Below are 22,387 nucleotides of genomic sequence, written 5' to 3' on the forward strand. Positions count from 1 at the left end.
GAAGTGTCCATCCCGTCTGGAGAATGCATCCAGACAATAATGAGATGTAAAAGTATGAACTGAGGACCAAGTAGCAGCTTTGCAGATTTCCTCAATAGGAGTGGTACGGAGGAAAGCTACAGATGCTGCCATAGCTCGAACTCTATGGGCCGTGACAGAACCTTCCAGTGTCAGTCCGGACTGAGCATAACAAAATGAAATGCACGCTGCAAGCCAATTGGACAACGTACGTTTAGAAACAGGACGTCCCAATTTATTCGGATCAAAGGACAGAAAGAGTTGGGGAGATGATCTGTGGGGCTTAGTACGCTCTAAATAGTAAGCTAGAGCCCGCTTACAGTCCAAAGTATGCAGAGCCTGTTCTCCAGAATGAGAGTGAGGTTTCGGAAAGAAGACAGGCAGAACAATGGATTGGTTGAGATGGAATTCCGAGACAACCTTAGGGAGAAACTTTGGATGTGTACGCAGAACCACCTTGTCATGATGAAAGACTGTAAAAGGTGGATCAGCAACTAGTGCATGGAGCTCACTGACCCTCCTGGCAGAGGTAAGAGCAATAAGGAAAAGTACCTTCCAAGTGAGAAACTTGAAAGGAGCGGTAGCCAAAGGTTCAAATGGAGGCTTCATTAAGGTGGAAAGAACCACATTGAGATCCCAGATTACAGGAGGGGCTTTGAGAGTTGGTTTCACATTGAAAAGACCCCGCATGAACCTGGACACCAGGGGATGAGCTGAGAGAAGTTTTCCATGGACCGGCTCATGAAAAGCAGCAATGGCACTGAGGTGGACTCTGATGGAAGAAGACTTAAGGCCAGAGTCAGACAAAGAAAGCAAATAATCCAACAATGTCTCCACTGCCAGAGAAGTTGGATCAAGATGATGAAGAAGACACCAGGAAGAAAATCTTGTCCACTTCTGAAGGTAACATTACAGAGTGGCTGGTTTCCTGGAGGCATCTAGAATGGAACGAACAGAGTCGGGGGTCCTTTCATGGCTCCAGGTGCTCTCGCAAGTATTCCACAGGAGCCTCTACCCAGACAGACTTTCAGGGTTCCAGACAGAAATTTTGGTGGTGGTGGTAGCTCATCTCCACAGAGTGGTTTGGCAGGTACAACTGTACTTGGATGATTGGCTCATCAGAGTGCTGTCCCAACCAGAAGAAGAAAAGGCAGTAGCGGCAGTTGTGGAGATGCTGCAAGTCTGGGATGGACTGTGAACTTCTGAAATATCTGGGAGTCTTATTCAACATAGCAGAAGGCTGAGTCTTTCTTCCATAAGCACACAAACAGAAGCTTTATTGTCAGATTACAGACCTGTTGATCAAGCCAAAGCTTACTGTATGGCATTGCCTTCAGGTCCTTGGGTCAACGGCAGCCACGATAGAGATGTTGCCCTGGCCAAAGGCAAATAAGTGCCCTCTCCAGGATGCTTTGCTGTCTCAGAGAGACTCTCTGCAAGTTCAGCTCCCCTGGACAGCAGCAGCCAAATGCAGCATGAGCAGGTGCCTCTGTCCAAGTCTCTGGCAAAGGGGATCCCATTTTGGATCAATTCCTGGATCACCTTGATAATGGATACCAGCTTGTTCAGATGGGGGCTCATTGCAATAGCCACCCAGTACAAGGCCAATGGACTCTGTATCAATGGAAGTGGTCCATCAAAAAACGAACTCGGAGCAGTTTGAATGGTACTGCTCTGACTGCAGTCTTTGCTGGAGGGCAAAGCAGTCAAGAGTCTTCTCTGACAATGCCAGGGCAGTGGCTTATGTCAACAGGCAGAGAGGCATCAGAAGTGCTCCGCTCTGACAGCAAGCGAAGACATTGTTCTGCTGGGCAGAAATATACCTTCAGGCGCCCTCTGCGGTACATTTGGCTAGAATAGTCAATGTTCAAACAGATTAATTCAGGAGACAGACATTAGAAACAGGGGAGTGAATGTTGTCTCTGAAAGCGTTACATAAGAACATAAAAATTGCCATACTGGGACAGACCGAAGGTCCATCAAGTCCAGTATCCTATTTCCAACAGTAGCCAACCTTGGTCCCAAATACCTAGCTAGATCCCAAGTAGTAACACAGATTTGATGTTGCTTATTCTAGAAATAAGTAGTGGATTTCCCCAAGCCATCTCAATAATGGCCTATGGACTTTTTTTTTTGGAAATTACCCAAGAGTTTAAAAAAACTCTGCTAAGCTAACTGATTTCACCACATTCCGGCAATAAATTCCAAAGTTTAATTACACATTGTGTGAAGAAATATTTTCTCTGGTTTGTTTTAAATCTACTACATAGCAGCTTTATCGCGTATCCCCTAGTCCTAATATTTTTGGAAAGAGTGAACAAATGATTCACATCTACCCTTTCCACTTCACTCAGTATTTTATGGACCTCTATCATATCACCCCTGAGCCGTCTCTTCTCCAAGCTGAAGAGCCCTAGCTGCTTTAGGTTTTCCTCATAGGGAAGTCATCCCAAACCTTTTATCATTTTTGTTGCCCTTCTCTGTACCTTTTGTAATTCCGCTATATCTTTTATTGAGATACGACAACCAGAACTGCACACAGTATTCAAGTTGTGGTCGAACCATAGAGCGATACAAGGGCATTATAACATTTTCATCTTTGTTTTCCATTCCTTTCCTGATAATTCCTAACATTCTATTTGATTTCTTAGCCGCCGCTGCACAATGAACTGAGGATTTCAACATATCCTCAACAATGACATCTAGATCATTTTCTTGGGCAGTGACTCTTAACATAGAGTCTAGAATCATGTAGCTATAGCTCAGGTTCCTCTTTCACACATGAATCACTTTGCACTTGTTCACATTAAACATCATCTGCCATTTTGATGCCTTTGTGAGACGATGAGGATGTCTAACGTTCAACCTCAAGACAACTGCAAAGAACAAAAAGGTGGATCAGTTCTTCAGCTGAAGATATGAGCCCGGAAGTGCAGGGCTAGATGCCCTAGTTCAACCATGGCCAGAGACCGAGCTGCAGTACATGTTCCCCCCTTGGCCCATGACTGTCTGGTGATCCACTGGATAGCTCATCACCTGGTAACAGTAGTTCTTGTAGGTCTGGTGACCATGGTATGCGGATCTCATACAAAAGGAGCGACATTTCACGCTCCAAGGGCATCCAGACTTAGTCTCGCAGGGGCCGATTGCACTAGAAGATCTTATGGCATGGCTCTTGAGCATGCAGCGCTAGTCCAAAAAGAATACTCAGAAGTAATCATTGCTACTCTACTTAGTCAAAATTCCAACAATAGTTTCAGCATATGCTAAGGCATCTTGTCGGTACTAGCAATCATCTAGGAGGGCCTTTACAATGGATTGGCAGTGGCATCCCTTGGAGTTCAAGAAGCAGGGCTCTCATGCTTCTGGGACTGAGAGAGAAAAGCATTGCTATTGGCCCACCCAGACATAATCAGGTTCCTGAAGGGTGCCCTGAGACTACGGCCTCCAATTCGAGAACCGTTTCCATCTTACAACCTTAATATAGTCTTACAGGGATTCAGCAGAGCCCCGTACGAGCCCTTACAGGAAGCTTTCCTCATGGATCTGATGATTAAAACAGTCTTCTTGGTGGCAATTAGCTCTGCCAGGAAAGTCTAGAATTGCAGGCCCTGTCATGCAGAGAGCCATTTCTATGGATCACAAAAGCAGGAATGACTTTGCGGACAGTTTCCTCTTTTCTGTCGAAGGTCGTTTCAGCATTTCATGTCAACCAAAAAGTTAGACTGCCAGCATTTTACCCCACAGGGTCCAAGAAAAAAGACAAGTCCTTAAAGGTTTTGAACATCAGAAGAATACTATTGCATTATCTGGCGGTGACCAATGAGTTTCATATCTCAGATTATCTATTGCTACCATCTCCGGATGGATTCATAGAGCTATTTCCTTTGCATTTATTGGTTGTGGCAAACAACCACCTATCTCATTGAAGGCACATTTGACAAGAAGAGTGGCCTCCTCTTGGGTGGAAGCCAAGAGCCAGAGCGATTCTTTCTCAGGATATCTGTAGGTCAGTGACCCAGTCTTTCCTTCCTACTTTCTCCAAGTTCTATAGGGTGGACATAGCAGCACAGGAGGATGTCACTTTAGAGTTCTCAGTACTACGTGCATCTATCCCACCCTATACATTTAGGATTGCTTAGGTATGTCCCTATGGTTTAGTATACCATCCCCATTACAATGGAAAAAGAGATTAGGTTCTTACCTTGATAATATCTTTTCCAGTAGATAGGGATGATATGCTAACCCCCCCACCTCCAATACTCATCTGATGTGCCTGCTTTCTGACTTAAACTTAATGGTCAGCTACAAAGCTAAGATTTTTTATGTCAGTCAGACTATGGAACTATGGGATTACGAAGTATATGTGTTTATAATTAAAAGGGCTGAATGGTTTAGCTCTATAAACGTTTAGGTTATGTTCTTGTTTAACTTGTATTTTTCTTATATTCATTGTTCCTCTCGGAGGCTTGTTAATGTTTTCATTACATTACTGTTTGGGCAGTGATTGTTTTAAAATTCTGAGCAGCTCAAGCACTTGGTGTCGGGGGATTCCCCTTACCCCTCCTTCTCCTGTCTTATTTTATAGGGCTGTCACTGGTTTTAGTACAAACTGAAAGGGGCATCAGAAACTGAGGAGAAGGAGGAGGAGCTGAAAAGCTGTGATTGACATCTATAGAATACTTGCAAGTAGGCATGGATAACCCTATGGTTCAGCACCATCTCTATTGCACTGAAAAGTATATTAGAAGCAAGAAGCTGGTAAACGTATCAGCTGGATTGCTAGATGACTGAGGGGTAAAAGGGGCACTTAGGGAAGACAAGGCTATAGTGGAGAGATTAAATGAATTCTTTACTTCGGTCTTACATTACATTACATTAGGGATTTCTATTCCGCCATTACCATGCAGTTCAAGGCAGATTACAAAAGAGTTATAAAAGTTGGATTACAGGAGGTCACGTGGTATCATGCACGAGTGAGGACGTCTCCTCGTTTGCTCCGGGGCTGCCCTACAAACAACTGACCCGATCGAGCCAATTTGACCGGCCACGGATCTCACAACGCGCCTGGAAGTACCCCCAATTGCATGGACAGATATTTAACTCGCTCACAAAACTCCATGCAGGCGAAACCGGCCAGGAAGGAGCGCGATCGAGTGCGGCCGACCGAAACCAAAATGGCGATGAGCCCCGCGGCGGCGGTAACTAACCTCACGGAGGCCGCGCTTAGCGACATCAAGTCGGCACTGGCACAGGTACTGGGGCCCCAAATGGACACTCTGACTGCCCAGATTTCCAACATAGAATCGCTCCTAGCCGCAGCAGCCACTCGAACCTCAGAGCTGGAACAACGGGTGTCTGACCTGGAGGACACATCCACAGCACGTGCAGCTGAGGTAGAGACTATGCAGGAGACACTGAGAGCCCAAATTGATAAGTTGGATGACCTGGAAAATAGGTCGCGACGCTCTAATTTGCGGCTGCTGGGGGTCCCGGAGACTATTGCTGACCGTCTCCTGCTGGAAACTTTGGAAAAATGGCTACAAGACGAATTCTCCTTCCCACCTTCTATGGGGCCTTTGCGCTTGGAAAGAGCGCACCGCTTGGGCCCTAAGCCTGGACTAGACTCGCGACCCCGGGTGGTAATAATGAAGATTTTGAATTTCCGACATAAGGTGGCCCTCTTACAACAATTTCGAACCAGGAGGGAGAGTTTGAAATATGATGGACACTTGATTCGCATGAGTCAGGATTTTTCTGTAGCACTGCAGGAGCGACGGAGACCATATTACCCTCTTTGTGCACGGCTCTCCGAGCTGAAACAACGCTTCCAATTCAACTATCCAGCCATACTGAGGATTCAACACAATGGTGTTTGGAAAACCTTTCAGACCCCAGAAGCCGCTACTGAGTATATACAGCGCTTGGAGAATCCGGGGACTGGAGCTGATTGACTATGAGGATTAGTGCCACACTGAGAGGGGCATGAGGATTAATGGCATAGTTTAATGTTCTAGTTATTTGAGGAGGGACGGGTGGCCTATTGGTTCTTTTGACAGAATGATATTGGTGGTTGGGGTGGCCCTGGGGAGATATCTCTCGTGACCTGTACCCCCACCACGGGATGGGGGTTCTTGGGATACCTTGGGGATATGGCAGGGACAGGGAAATTTTGGGGGCAGCAGCGGTGGGGTATTGTTCTCTTATGATCTACTGTGCTTATTACTTTGGGTTGAATTTCATGTGGTGGAATGGATGGTTTGCTAACACTGTGCGTGTACTGTCTTGGGGTGAGGCTGGGCGCCCTAGGACCCTTCCTTTTGGGGAGATTGCCTATACTTACAGGGGGAGTGTGGATCCTTATGGGTGACCGGACCATACGTATACTCTCCTGGAATGTATCGGGTATAACATCCCCTGTTAAACGCACTAAAATACTTTCACAATTGAAACATCACTCTGCGGATATAGCTTGCTTGCAGGAGACTAGGCTTACTGATAGTGAACACCGGAAACTTCAGAGGGGTTGGGTCGGAGATTTACACTTTGCTTCGGCACCAGGGAGGAGAGCTGGGGTGGCCATATTGATTCGCAGGGGCTTCTTAGGTACAGTGCAAGTATTGCGACGTGACCCTCAGGGCCGATACTTATTGGTGAAGGTGGAGGGACCTGGTGGGATATTCAGACTATTGGTGGGATATGGTCCAAATAGCTATCAACATGCATTTTTTCAGAATCTGGTGAATATATGCGTGCAGGATCTGGGCTGCCCACTAATTTTGGTGGGCGACTTAAATCAGGTACATAATCCCGCTATGGACCGCTCTGGGTCGACGTCTACGGCCAGGGTGAACCATACGAAGGGCATTCCCTATTTATGTAGAGCCTTGGGGTTGGTGGACCCCTGGAGATTACTCCATCCCTCTGAACGTGATTATACGCACCAGTCTAGAGCTCACGGCTCTTTTTCTAGACTCGATTACATATTACTCTCTGAGACATTGTTTACTAGGGTCTCGGAGGCCACGATAGGCCCTCTGGAAATATCGGATCACAATATGATCTGGATTGATGTGGCACTGGGGGGTCCACGGGGACCGGGGGCTGGATGGAGATTTCCCTCCTATTTACATAAAGATGCTCATTTTCAAGAATTCTTAAAAGAAAAATGGGAGGCTTACTGTACACACAATGCCCAACATGTTGACCAGCCAACTTTATTTTGGGATACGGCCAAAGCGGTATTACGCGGGGATATTATTGCTTATGTAACTACTAGAACCCGTAGAATAGCACATCGCATAATATTTCTTGAACGACAAGTGACAATGTTGAAACAGGACTTGTTGCGTGATCCATCTGCGGCTAACAGCGAGGCATACAGGGCGGTGTTGGTGGAGCTTAATTCCCTAATCCACGAACGTACTAAGAAACTCCTGTTTTACCGTAAATTTCATTTTCACAAATATGGTAACAAGGCGGGGAAATTGTTAGCCTCTATAACAAAAAGCTGGAAAGGGTCCAGATACATACCCATGATACAGGAGAGCTCGGGGAGGTTCCTCACTTCGTCAGTGGATATATCGGCTGGCTTTCGGAACTATTTTGAGGCCTTTTATGCTTCCCCCGGTCCTTACACGGGTCCTGACGTACAGGACTATCTGGCGGATGCGGGAATGCCTCGATTGACGGCGGCCCAGACGTCCAGATTGGACAGGCCATTACATGTACAGGAGGTGACCCAGGCAATACAAAAATTGAGATCTTGTACGGCACCGGGACCGGATGGTTATTCGCCCGAGTTCTATAAGATCTTATCCCCTTATATCGGCAAACCTCTTTTGGATTATTATCTAACTATCCAAGAACGAGGGATCTTCCCCCGTCATAGTAACGAAGCTCTGATTACATTGATCCCAAAACCATCTAAGCCCCCAGAAGATATAGAATCATATCGCCCAATATCTTTACTAAATGTAGACGTTAAAATATTGGCTAGAGTCCTGGCAGATAGGTTGGCCGTTATTTTGCCGTCCTTATTAGTGCCCGAACAAGTGGGATTTGTGCGGAATAGACATTCCACCATTAATGTCAGGCGCACACTTTTAGCTTTTTCCCGTGCACAACAGGACCACCGCCCTGGATTACTTGTTGGGTTAGATGCGGCAAAGGCCTTTGATAAGGTTAACTGGCACTATCTGTTTCAGGTTTTACACTATATAGGGATTCCCGCGGGCTTCCTATCCTCTGTGCAAGCACTATACACTGGTCCAACGGCCTCAATTTTGGTTAATGGAGTGAGATCTTCTCCCTTTGACATAGGTAGGGGGACAAGACAGGGCTGCCCCCTCTCTCCCTTACTTTTTCTGTTATATTTAGACCCATTGCTGCGCACTATACAAAAAGATGATATACTTCTGGGTTTACCTGAGGGCACGTCGCAATTACGGGTGCTAGCCTTTGCGGATGACCTCTTACTTGCATTAGATAACCCCCACAGCTCACTACCAAGAGCGTTAGACATACTGGATGAGTTTCACATTTATTCTGGCCTGGAACTAAATAAGCAAAAGTCTTTTGCACTCCCTACTCTTTTAGACGTGAGACACACTTGGCCGGGTGATTTTCCATTACAATGGGCAACTTCTTCCTTGACATATTTGGGAGTAATTATCCCCCATAATTTGACTAGACTTTATTCAGCAAATATAATACCCTTGCTTCATCGAACCTCTCGTACATTGAATGGCTGGCGGACATTTCCCATTTCCCTGTCCGGCCGCATAGCTCTCTATAACATGATGGTTGTGCCTCAATGGACATATGTCCTACAAATGCTCCCTATAATGTTAACTACACCTCACATTGCACTTCATAGATCCCATCTATCTAAATATTTGTGGCTGGGTAAAAGAGCGAGGATTTCTCTGGCCAAGTTAATGCTTCCTGTGGATCGAGGGGGGTTGGGATTACTATGTATATCTCGGTTTAACCTTGCATGTCAACTACGTCATATCCATGACTGGTTCTGTACCACTTCTGATTTTTCTATGCCTGTGATTGAATGTTTTTCCTTACAGCCGTACCATTTTAGCTATCTTCTCCATGCTCCTCAGTTACCGGAATTACCTCAGCTGAAGTCCCATCCACTTTTGCCAGCGATGCGTACAGCATGGAAGTTATTGTGCAAGGGCTTGCAGATTTCTCTGCATCATACCCCTTGCCTCCCATTAGTTGGAAATGGAGACTTTCTACCTGGCATGGATTCAGCAGTGTTCAGACGTTGGTCTCATGAGGGCTTACAATATGTGTCACAGACCATACAAGATGACGGTTCACCGATATCCTTCAGTGACCTACAAATACAGTTTCGGCTGCCATCTAAGGACTGGTTTGCGTATCAACAGCTTAAACATTATTTACAGTTCTTGACTCCGGTGAGGTTGAAGGAGACTGTGCAAGACCAACTGCAAGAAGCGATTGCACTCACTACGCCTGAGTCCATGTCCCTCAGCTTCTTCCACAAGTGGCTGCAGAAACGGGCGGGTGAATTAGACTATATCGCCTTGGCTCGGAGGTGGTCTGATGATCTTCAGTTGCCCATTGCTGCTGCTGTGCTTCGCAGAGGCCTTCGCTTGGGAAAGGCCACGACTGTGTCCTCGATTGAGAGGGAACGGAATTATAAATTTATACTAAGAGCCTTCTGTACGCCCAAGAGGGCCCAAGTGATAGGGATCAGCGCGGACCACGGTTGCCGGAAATGTGCAGGTCCTCAGGCATCGTTTGGACATATGTTTTGGTCTTGCCCCATGATATCTTCCTTTTGGATACAGTTAGTGTCTCTGGTGGCACGTCTTTGGCATTGCTCATGGAGATTACATCCAGATTTCCTTTTCACGATGCAGGTTCGATTTCATCCACCTAGACCAGGTTGTGCAGCATTCTTCAGGAAAACCGTGTTGCTGGGACGGAAATGTATCTTGTTGCAATGGCTTTCACCTCACCCTCCGACCGTACCGCAATGGAGAGCATTGATGTTACATCAAATGTTACTGGAACGTCGTGAAGTGGTGGACTTGTCGACTAAAGCTGGACGATTGTACGCTCAGTGTTGGTACTCTTTTAGCTTGACTTTTACACCTTACGTTCAGAACCGACTCTGGGGCACTTAATTGACTTCTTTTCCCCCCTTTTGCTTTATCTTTCTTGATTTGTCACCGCTGCTGCCGGGGTGGGAGGGAGGGTGGGAGGGGGGTTGGCGGGTTGGGTGGGTGGGGATTGGCCTGGTGTGATATTTGAAAACAGTGCTATGTTTTGTTCATTGCTATGTTTGTGCTTTAATAAAAAGGATTTAAACATAAAAGTTGGATTACAAAAAGATATCTGGCTCAAGGTGGATTACCAAAGTGTTAAAAAAAGGTGGACCAAAAGATATCTGGTCATTTCCAGAGAAGTTAAGAGTAGAGCAGGTTGTTTCAGGGGGGGGGGTCGAGGTGTTAGTGGGAGGACAAAAGGAGACTTGTGGTGTTGTCGTTTTCAGGGATTTCTTGAAAAGTATAGTCTTTATTTCTTTTCTGAATGTTTTGTAGTCTGGGGTTGTTATCAGTAGATTGGAGATTTTGGTTGTCTAGTTTTGCTGCTTGAGTGGCTAGGAGGCCATCATATAGTTTTTTTCATTTAACTTCTTTGATTGGAGGGTGTGTGAATGGTGTGTGAGTTTTCCTATGCCTGGTTGAGGTGGTTTGGATGAGGCGATTGTTCAGGTAGGTTGGGCTGTCTCCGTTTATAGTTTTAAATAGTAGACAGTAGAATTTAAATAGTATTCTTGCTGGAATTGGAAGCCAGTGAGAGTTGATGTATGCCTCTGTAATGTGGTCGTGTTTCCTCAATGAGTAAATGAGTCTCAGTGCTGTGTTCTGAATTGTTTGTAATTTTTTTGTTATTATTGCAGGGCAAGGGAGATAGAGGATATTGTAATAGTCTAGTAGATCTTTTATTAGGGATTGTACTATGAGCTGGAATTGTGTTTTCTCAAAGAATTTTCGAACTTGTCTTAAGTTTCTCGTAACTACAAATGGTTTCTGTATTGTTTTATTGATTTGCGGTTGCATAGTGCAGCATCTGTCTATTGTTATTCCTAGCAGTTTTAGGGTGGGTTGTATGGGGTAATTAATTGCGTTGATTTCTATATTGGTTATGGTTGGGTTTTTGCTATTTTCGAGGAGTATGAATTTTGTTTTGTCTGGATTCAGTTTCAGTTTGTGATCTTTCATCCAAGTCGCTACTGTTTCTAGTGTTCGGTGTAGTATGTCTGTCTTAGAGGGCTTTGGTTGATCAAAAGGTATGAGAATGGTAATGTCGTCTGTATAGCTGTAGGAAGTTAGGTTTAGTTTGTCCAGATGGGCATACAGGGAGGCAGTGTAGAGGATGAAGAGGGTAGGGGATAGAGGGGATCTTTGGGGTACGCTGCAGGGGTTGGACCGAGGTTCGGATTTTTCTTTATCTGATTTTACTTTATAGGTTCTGGATTTTAGGAATCCTTCAAACCATAAGTACACTTTATCTGTGATACCTATTGTGTCCAAAATTTGTAGTAGGATGTTATGGTCCACCAGGTTGAATGCAGCGGTCAGGTCCAGTTGTATGAGCAGCATTTTTTTTCCTGTGCTGAGGTGTTGTCTAATTGTGTCAATATGGGAGCCTAGTAATGTCTCTGTGCTGAAGTTGGTTCTGAAGCCAGATTGCATGGGATGGAGTATGTTGTGGTCTTCTAGATAACTGGTGAGGAGTTTGGCTGCTAGTCCTTCTATTATTTTGACATAGAGGGGTATAGAGGCAATGGGTCTATAGTTGGATGATTGGTCTGTTGGTCCTTTAGGGTCTTTTAGGATCGGGGTGATGTTGATTTTGTTGAGGTCAGTAGGGAAGAGGCCGTCTGTGTGCGTGGTTTGTATCCAATGTAGGAGAAGAGCACGGTATTTTGTGCTGGAGGTTTTAAGAGATATGGTGGACAGTGGTTGAGATCACAGGATGCATGGCTGTACTTTTTGTAGAATTTGTTGAATTCAGGCCATTGTATATTAGGGAAGTGGGACCAGGTTCTGTCTGCTGCAGTTGAATCTTTTTCTGTGAGATTTATTGTGAGTTCCATAAGGTTGGTTGGAGTATCCTTGAGGGTAGCTCTGGCGTTTGCAATTTTGTTCTGGAAGTGTTCTGCTGATAGGGTGTCGGGGGGGGGGGGGGGTGTGATATTATTAGTGGTCAGGTAGGCTTTGGTGTCAGTTAGGTCTTTTAGTATTTGAAATAGTTTTTTGGTGTCTTGGGTTTCTGTGCCTATTAGGTTGGAGTAGCGTGCTTTTCTCTTGTCCTTTAATTGTAGTTTGTATTGTTTGTTAGTTTATTTCCAGGCAGTTTTCGTATGATCTAGGTTAGTTTTTCTCCATTTCTATTCTAGTTGTCTACATTTTCTTTTGAGTAGTAGTAGTAGTTCGTTGTCAAACCATTGGTCTGATCGTCTGCTGGTTCTAGTTTTGGTTTGCAAAGGGGCTAGTTCATCAAGGGTGTTGGTGCTCAATCTGCTCCATTGTGAAATGAAGTCCTTGGGGTTGCTTTCCTGGATTGTTTCATCTATTTTGGTCCAGAATTTGGTGGGTTTTATGTGTTTGCATGAGGTGTAAGTTACTTTTTTGGATTTAGATATAGTTTTGTTTTTGGTCCAGTTGATGTTGAAGGTGTATGTATAGTGGTCTGACCAGAGGGATCAGGACTATGTTCCATTAGATGTATGAATTTCTGTTAGAGACGATTGATGGGTCATGAAAGCTGTAATGTCAAGTTGGTGACCTTTCTCATGAGTGGTTTGTGGGTTTAACATTTGGAAAGATAAGGCATTGAGAAATGAGAGAAAGTTATCTACTTGTTTGGATGCATGATCTTCAAGGTGTAGGTTTAGATCTCCTAGGATTAGGTTGTAGGTTGCTGTTAGTGAGTTTTGGTATATGAAGTCTTCAAATTCAGGTCTTGCTGTGGTCCAGTTTCCCGGTGTTATGTAACAGATCATGCAGTTTAGTGTGTCTTTTAGTGTGGTGTCTGAGAGTTGGCAGGCTAGAAGGTCCATGTATGGGGTGGATGTTTTTTCAATTATATTTAGAGTTAGGGATGATGAAGATGTGAGGGAGATACTAGTACCAGAAATGGCATTCAGTGATGATGGTTGTAAACATAAGCAAACAAACAGGAACAGGTGTATATACAGTACTGCATAAAAAACTCATGGTTCTCTTGCAGAGAAGTATGCTCTCAGATAAAAAATAGCTCCCTTGCTGTAAAAATGGGGATCCGGCTCCAAAATTTTGCTGCACATACTAGAAAAGTATGGTCTCAGCTTGAAAGTTTTCAACATGGTTTCTTTGCAGCATGGAAAACAAAAACAGAACCTGCATGCATCTTAATGGTGATGTGATGAAATCACCCAGGGGTGGGGTGTCTATCAGATATGCTGGATGGCCGGATTGCACTGCACGTTTTTTTCCCCATAAATTATTTAAGTGTCAAATATATACTAATGGAAACTTACTTCTTCTATTCTTATTTCAGAAAAATTTGTTGATTGCAACTGCTTCTCAAGATGAAGACACTTGAAGCGCTCTTCTTTAAGTTGTGCACTTAGCTCATCCACCTTTGACAACAAAGCATCATAGCTCGCATTGAGACTTTTTTGATTCTATAAAGATCAGAGAAACATGTAAATTATAAAACTAGTTTCATTACAAATTATCATCATGATAATGCATATGCATCTAGGTGCTTATTTTAGAAGTGCTATTCAGGTGTTATATGTCTAAATCCCAATTGTACAAATGTACAGGACTTGAATATACATGTCAAAACAAAAAACATGTGTATGACAAGGGGTGTATTCTGGGCAGGACTAAGGCAAGCCTAGAACATAAACATGCATGTCCCATTTGAGAAGGAAAATGAATGGTTTACATTCAAATATGTTTTGGACTTGTTACTTTGGATGTCTCAGAAGAGTGCTCCTACTGACAGTACTCTACTGAAGGGATTAGGGAAGGTCACCCCCTTAATTCACCAGTGGTTCATGTTATCCCTGAAAGTGAAAATGGCAAGACATACTGGACTCTGATATCTTCAGGAAAAAAAATGATGTTTCTAAAATGAATAACAAACATTTATGCTGCTATCTTATAACACAAATAATTATTCTACCACAATTGTTCCACCACACAATAATAAACCATTCTCTGGTTTAAAAGCATTTCCATTAATTTGCTTACCACAGAAGTCAGACTTACTTCCCTGTAATTCCCTTTTTCTTCCTTACTTCCACTTTTGTGTATATCGACTACATCAACCCTTCTCAAGTCCTCTAGTATCACTCCTGACTCTAAAAAGGCATTGAAAAGGTTAATCAGCCGAGCCACTAGAATCTCCCTAAGTTCCTTCAGCACCCTTGGATGTATACCATCCAGTCCCATTGCTTTGTCTTTAATTTAGCTAGCTCCTCACGAACACAACCCTCTGAAAATCAATCAGGGTCTACCACTACTCCATCCCTATTCATGTTTATCTTCTGAGGTCCCGCTCCTGGTGCTTCAACCATGAACACAAAACAGAAATATTTGTTAAGCAATTCAGCCTTTTCTTTATCAGCTTTTAAATATTTCTCCTCTTCACTTTTGAGTCTCACAATGCCACTTTTGCACTTCTTCCTATCACTGATATATCTAAAAAAAATGTCTTGTCTCCCCATTTTACCATATCGGTTATTTTTTCTTCCATTTGCCACTTTGCTATCCTGACTACTCGACCAGCCTCTCTTAACATACACACTTTAGTAGCATGGGAAAGTACCTGATGAAAGAGCTGATTGGATGGGAAGACATAAAGGAAGCGGAAAAACAGTCCTAGTTGAAAGTTGCGATAAAAAGAGCTACTGACTTTTATGTGAAGAAAATAAATAAAAATAAGAGAAAAAGGAAACTGACATGGTGCTCCAAACTAGTGGCAGAAAAAATAAAGGCAAAAGAATTGGCATTCATGAAATATAAAAAAAACTCAAGAAGAAGAGCACAGAAAAGAATATCAGTTGAAACTGAAAGAAGCCAAGAGAGAGATATGTCTAGTGAAAGTGCAAGTGGAAGAGCAAATGGCTATAAATATAAAAAAGGGAGACAAAAATGTTTTCAGGTATATTAGTGAAAAGAGAAAGTCAAAAAATGGAATTACGAGACTGAAAGAAGGTATGAACCGCTATGTGGAGAATGAAGAGGACAAAGCAAACATGCTAAACAAGTACTTCTGTTCGATATTCACAGAGGAAAAACATGGAGAAGGTCTATGATTGGTTAGCAAAGTTATACCTGAGAATGGAGTGGATACCACACCGTTCATGGAAGAAAGTGTTTATAAACAACTTGAAAAACTGAAGGTGGACAAAGCTATGGGACCATACGGGATCCATCCCAGGATATTGAGGGAGCTCTGAGAGGTTCTGGCGGGACCTCTTAAAGTTTTGTTCAATAAATCTTAAGAGACAGGAGAGGTTCCGCAGGACTGGAAAGAGCGGATGTGGTATCTCTTCACAAAAGTGGGTGCAGAGATGAAACGGGAAACTATAGGCTGGTAAGCCTCACTTCAGTTATTTGAAAAATAATGGAAATGTTGCTGAATAGTGAAATTCTTAGAATCTAATGGATTACAAGAATCTAATGAATTACAAGATCTGAGGCAACATGGGTTTACTAAAGGTAAATCATGCCAAACAATTCTAATTGAATTCTTTGACAGGGAGACCAGAGAATTGGATCAAGGAAGTGCGCTAGATGTAATTTACTTAGATTTCAACAAAGTCTTTGACACAGTTCCTCATAAGAGGCTCTTAAACTCCATGGATCCAAAGTGGTGAACTGGATTAGAAGCTGGTTGACGGACAGACGCCAGAGGGTGGTGGTTAATGGAATTCACTCGGAGGAGGGAAAGGTGCGTAGTAGAGTTCCTTAGGGATAGGTGTTGGGAATGATTCTGTTTAATATGTTTGTGAGTGACATTGCTGAAGGGTTAGAAGGTAAGGTTAGCTTTTTTGCGGATGATACCAAGATTTGTAACACAGTGGACACCCCGAAAAGAGTGGAAAACATGAAAAAGGTTCTGCAAACTTAGAAGAATGGTCTAATGTCTGGCAACTAAAATTCAATGTGAAGAAGTGCAGAGTGATGCATTGGGGGGGGAGGGCAGAAATCTTAGGGAACCATATGTGCTGGGAAGTGAGAGCTGGTAAGCACTGATGGAGAGAGGGACCTTGAGGTGACTGTATCTGAGGATCTAAAAGCATCTAAACAGTATGACAAGGCGGATTAGGAATTGGTTATTGGATAGAAAACAGAGGGCAGGGTTAAATGGTCATTTTTCTCAATGGAGGAGAGTAAACAGTGGAGTGCTGTAGCAGTCTGTACTGGGACCGGTGCTATTTAACTTATTTATAAATGATCTAGAAATTGGGACGACGAGTGAGGTGATTAAATTTGCAGATGACACTAAACTGTTCAAAGTTGTTAAAACGCATGCGGATTGTAAAAAATTGCAGGTGGACCTTAGGAAATTGGAAGACTGGGCGTCCAAGTGGCAGATGAAATTTAATGTGGACAAATGTAAAGTGATGCACATTGGGAAGAGTAACCTGAATCACAGTTACTGGATGTTAGGGTCCACCTTGGGGGTTAGCGCCGAAGAAAAGGATCATCAAGGGTACATCAAGGAAGATAAACAAATCGCAGACAAACTAAATTCCTTCTTTGCGACCGTCTTTACGAAGGAGGACACCTCAACAATACCTGAAGCGGAGAAAGTGTTTGCAGGAGAAATAGAAGACAGCCTCACCACAGTTGAAGTGGACTTAGACCAGATATACTATCAGATCGACAAACTTAAAAGTGACAAATCCCCTGGACCGGATGGAATTCACCCGAGAGTCTTAAAGGAATTGAAGGTTGAAATCGGAGAGTTATTGCAAAAACTTGCAAACCTGACAATCAGAACTGGACAGATACCGGACGACTGGAGGATAGCGAACGTCACCCCAATTTTCAAAAAAGGATCGAGAGGGGAACCGGGCAACTATAGACCTGTGAGTCTTACGTCTGTCCCCGGCAAGATGGTTGAAGCACTGATCAAGGATAGCATAGTCCGGCACTTGGACGCACACGACTTGATGAAACCCAGTCAACATGGATTCAGGAAAGGGAAATCATGTTTGACGAATTTACTCCAATTTTTTGAGACCGTGAACGAGCAAATTGATAGTGGGAAGCCGGTGGACATAATATACTTGGACTTCCAGAAAGCGTTCGACAAAGTTCCACACGAAAGACTTCTCAGGAAACTACAAAGCCATGGCATAGAGGGGGATATACAAAGATGGATAGGCAAATGGCTGGAAAACCGAAAGCAGAGAGTGGGCATAAATGGGAAGTTCTCCGACTGGGAGAAAGTGACTAGTGGTGTACCCCAGGGCTCGGTACTTGGGCCGATCCTTTTTAATATTTATATCAATGACCTGGAGGAAGGAACATCCAGTGAGATCATCAAGTTTGCAGACGATACAAAACTATGCCGGGCGATCAGATCGCAGGAGGATAGAGAGAAACTCCAGAGCGACTTGTGTCGGTTAGAAACATGGGCGGAGAAATGGCAGATGAAGTTCAATGTGGAGAAATGCAAGGTAATGCATTTAGGCAATAAGAATAAGGAATACGAGTATACAATGTCAGGTGCAACTCTGGGGAAGAGTGAACAAGAAAAGGACCTGGGTGTACTGATAGATAGGACCCTGAAGCCGTCGGCACAATGCGCGGCAGCGGCAAAGAAGGCAAATAGAATGTTGGGCATGATAAAGAAAGGAATCTCGAGTAGATCGGAGAAAGTTATAATGCCGCTTTATAGGGCAATGGTCAGACCACACTTGGAATACTGCGTTCAACATTGGTCTCCCTACCTAAAGAAGGATATAAAACTGCTGGAGAGGGTGCAGAGACGAGCAACAAAACTGGTGAAGGGTATGGAGAAACTGGAATACGAGGACAGACTTATAACACTAGGATTGTTCTCCCTTGAGAAAAGGAGACTGCGTGGGGATATGATCGAGACCTTCAAAATACTGAAAGGAATCGACAAAATAGAGCAGAGAAGATTATTTACATTGTCCAATTTGACACGGACTAGAGGACATGTAATGAAGCTAAGGGGGGACAGGTTCAGGACTAATGTCAGGAAGTTCTGCTTCACTCAGAGAGTGGTTGACGCCTGGAATGCCCTCCCAGAGGAGATTATTGCGGAATCAACCGTCCTAGGCTTCAAGAGCAAACTAGATGCATATCTCCTTAAGAGAGGCATATAAGGATATGGTGGACTATAAATTACGCCAGGTGTACACCTGGCAGGGCCTCCGCGTGTGCGGATCGCCGGACTTGATGGACCGAAGGTCTGATCCGGAGATGGCAGTTCTTATGTTCTTATGTTATCTGGATATCATTGTAGACAATATGATGAAACCTTCTGCCCAATGTGTGGCGGCGGCCAAACAAGCAAACAGGATGCTGGGAATTATTTAAAAAAGGATGGTTAACAAGACTAAGAATGTCACAATGCCCTTGTGGCGCTAGAAAAGGTTCAAAGAAGAGCGACCAAGATGGTAAAGGGGATGGAATTCCTCTCGTATGAGGAAAGACAAACGGTTAGGGCTCTTCAGCTTGGAAAAAAGACGACTGAGGGGAGATATGATTGAAGTCTACAAAATCTTGAGTGGAGTAGAATGGGTACAAGTGGATCAATTTTTTGCTCCGTCAAAAATTACAAAGACTAGGGGACACTCGATGAAGTTACACGGTAATACTTTTAAAACCAATAGGAGGAAATTTTTTTTCGCTCAGAGAATAGTTATGCTCTGGAACACGATACCAGAGGATGTGGTAAGAGCGGATGGAGTAGCTGGTTTAAAGAAAGATTTGGACAAGTTCCTGGAGGAAAAGTCCATAGTCTGTTATTGAGAAAGACAAGGGGGAAGCCACTGCTTGCCCTGTATTGGTAGCATAGAATACTGCTACACCTTGGGTTTTGGTCAGGTACTAGTGACCTGGATTGGCCTCCGTGCGAACAGGCTACTGGGCTTGATGGACCATTGGTCTGACTCAGTAAGGCTATTCTTATGTTTTTATGGTCATTGGTGAGGCCACACTTGAGAGTATTGTGTTGTTTTGGAGGCTGTATTTAGTGAAGGATATAAAAAGACTTGACACGGTCCAAAGGAAGGTGATGAAAATGGTAAGGGGTTTGAACCAAAAGAAGTATGAGAAGAGACTGGAAGACCTAAATATGTATACTCTGGAGGAGAGGAGGGACAGGGGAGATATGATACAGACATATAGATACTTGAAATGTATTAATATAGAATCAAATCCTTCCCAGAGAAGAGAACATGGTAAAACTAGATGGCATAAATTGAGATTGCAGAAAGGAAGACTCAGGAGCAATGTTAGGCAATTCTTTTTCACAGAGAGGTTGGTGGATGCCTGGAATGACTCCCGAGGGAAATGCTGGAGAGGAAAATGGTGATGGAATTCAAAAAAGCATGGAATAAACATAGAGGATCTCTAATTAGAAAACAAAGGTTGTAAATTAAATAACTAAGGCCAGTATGGGACAGACTAGAATAGTCTGTGTCCCATATGTGGTGATTTGGTGTAGAATGGGCTGGAGAGGGCAACAATGGGAACTCCATTAACTTGGAACATGAGGATGTTACTGGCCAGACTTTATGGTAGATATCCCGCAAACAGGATGGTTGGATAGGCTGGAGTGAGCTTGGACAGCAACTTCAGCATTTGGAACCTAGGACAATACTAGGTGGACTTTACAGTCTATGATCCAGAAATATCAAAGAAGAGACAAGTTAATTTAATCATGTATTTTTAATGGGTATAACTAATGGGCAGACTAGATGGACCGTTTAGGTCTTTATCTGACGTCATTTACTATGTTACTTACCTGAGGGCTTATACACATCCAGGTGCTTTGATCACTCTGCCCCATCACTTCTAGTTTAAAGCCCATTTCAATAGATTAGCCAGCCTGCTGCCGAAGACACTTCTTCCCTTCTTTGATAGATGTAACCATCCCTGCTCAGCAGCCCTTGGAAAATCATCCTATGGTCCAGGAAGCCACAACGCTTTTGACGACAGCATTCACACAGCCAAGCATTCATCTCCAGGAGTCGTACTTCTTTGACCTGGCACACCTGACACACCCTCCACAGGGAGGATGGACAAGAATATCACCTTTGCACCTGACTGCTTCACTTCTCTCCCAAAGAGACAAAGCCACTTTTGATATATTCGCAGGGGTACCTGGCAATATCATTAGTACCAACGTGGATGAGCAACATCAGATAATAGTCATCAGGCTTGATGACTTCTGTATAAGTATCTTTGTAACCTGTTCTGGGATCCTGGGGAGGATGGGCTATAAAACTAACTAACCGTAGAGAGAGTAACTTAAGCATCATACAAAAGGAGGTGTTGATGCTCCTGTACAAGTCACTGGGGAGGCCTCACTTGGATTACTGTTAAGTTTTAGAGGCCTTATCTGGCTAAGGGGCTCATAATCGAAAGAGAAAAACGTCCAAAAACCGGCCTAAGTCGGCACTTGGACGGACATTGTCAAAATACGTCCAGTGCCAATAATAAAAATGGGTTTTGGACATATTTCTAAACGACCTAGGCCTTCAAAGTGCTGCTGAATGACCATCACTAAATAGGGCGTTTCAGGAGGAGTGTCGAGGGCGGGAGTTGGCCGGGACATGGGCCATCTTAGACTTAAGTTGTACTGCATGTATAACAGCACAGGATTGACGGAACTTGGATGTTGTGACTTAGACCATTTAAAACATGGTCCTAAGTCACAAAAACCCACCTAAAGTGACCAAAAAAGCACAGCAAACACATAATACTGACACCCACACACTATCCCAGTGATCACCGACCCCCACCCTCATAAAAATATTAATCACAACTTGAAAATTGTGCCTCCAGAACATCATCACATGGCAGCCTGGCATAGGAAAGGCTAGTCGTGCTGCACAGAGGCATCTTAAACCGTCTTAGGGGTGGGTTAGGGACCCATAGAGAGGTGGACCCATGCCCATAAGCCCCTGCAATATCACTGCATTGATATTGAAACATATGCACTCCCCTATACACCCTTAAAACCTTTTTAACTAGCATATAAGTGACTCCTGCAGCCATAAGGGCTATTGGGGTGGTAGATAAGTGGGTCTAGGGGATTCTGGAGGTAGTTTGGGGGGCTCACCATAAGAAAGCTGTAGTGAGATGACATGGCAACCTTTTTGTGAAGTTCACGGCAGTGCTCTGTAAGGTACCCCACTATTTAGGTGCCATGTCTGGGTGTTCAGTCCATCACTTTGCAGACCCCTCCCACGTCAAACAGGGCTTGTTCTAGGTGTTTTTGACTTGGACGTAAAGTGGGACGAAAATGTGGTATAAAGATGGACGATTTAGCGGCTTGGACGATCAGATCAGCAGGACGTATAGTTAGACAATTTTCGAAACGAAAAAAATTTGGACATATTTTTCGAAAATGTGTCCTAAGCTATTTTTTACTTTGGACGACTTGCGATTTGAACGAAATCGGACTTAGATGTTCCTTTCGATTATGCCCCTCCACGGATATAAGAAGTTTTGAAGTGGTCCAGAGGAAGGCAACAAAAAATGGTAGGAGGTTTGAGCCAAAAGACATACGAAGAGAGACTGGAAGACCTAAATATATATACTCTAGAGGAGAGGAGTGATAGGGATGATATGATACAGACATTTAAATATTTGAAAGATATTAACATAGAACCAAATCTTTTCCAGAAAAGGGAAAATGGTAAACCTAGAGAGCATAAATTGAGATTGCAGGGTGGTAGACTTAGGAGTAATGTAAGGAAATTCTTTTTCCAAAAGAGGTGGTGGAGATTAAAATGGCGACAGAATTAAAAATAAGCTTAGGAGGAACACAGTGGATCTCTAATTAGAAAATTTAATAGTATAAACTGAAGAACTAGAGCCAATACTAGGTAGACTTGCATGGTCTGTGTCACATATATGGTGATTCGATTTAGGATGGGCTGAGAAGGGCTTTGATGAGAACTTCAGTAATTTGGAACTTGAGGACAGTGCATGGCAGACTTTTACGGTCTGAATCCCACAAATGAAGAGATGGTTCAGATAGGCTGGAGTGAGCTTTGACAACAACTCCAGTAGTTGGAACCTAAGGTACCAAACTTTGACAG

At 43.7% G+C, this 22,387-nt stretch overlaps 1 protein-coding gene across 2 annotated transcripts in view; it reads right to left on the reverse strand.

Annotated features, from left to right (window-relative positions):
* Positions 1-22,387, reverse strand: part of RPGRIP1L (RPGRIP1 like) — a 326,668-nt gene that overhangs the window by 206,754 nt on the left and 97,527 nt on the right. For both annotated transcript variants that reach the window (XM_033943001.1, XM_033943003.1), the window contains one exon: positions 13,595-13,741. In XM_033943001.1, coding sequence (XP_033798892.1) covers positions 13,595-13,741 — 147 coding nt within the window. The remainder of the gene's footprint in view (positions 1-13,594; positions 13,742-22,387) is intronic.

This window comes from Geotrypetes seraphini, chromosome 4 (assembly GCF_902459505.1).
Source record: "Geotrypetes seraphini chromosome 4, aGeoSer1.1, whole genome shotgun sequence".
In the NCBI taxonomy this organism is placed as follows: domain Eukaryota; kingdom Metazoa; phylum Chordata; class Amphibia; order Gymnophiona; family Dermophiidae; genus Geotrypetes; species Geotrypetes seraphini.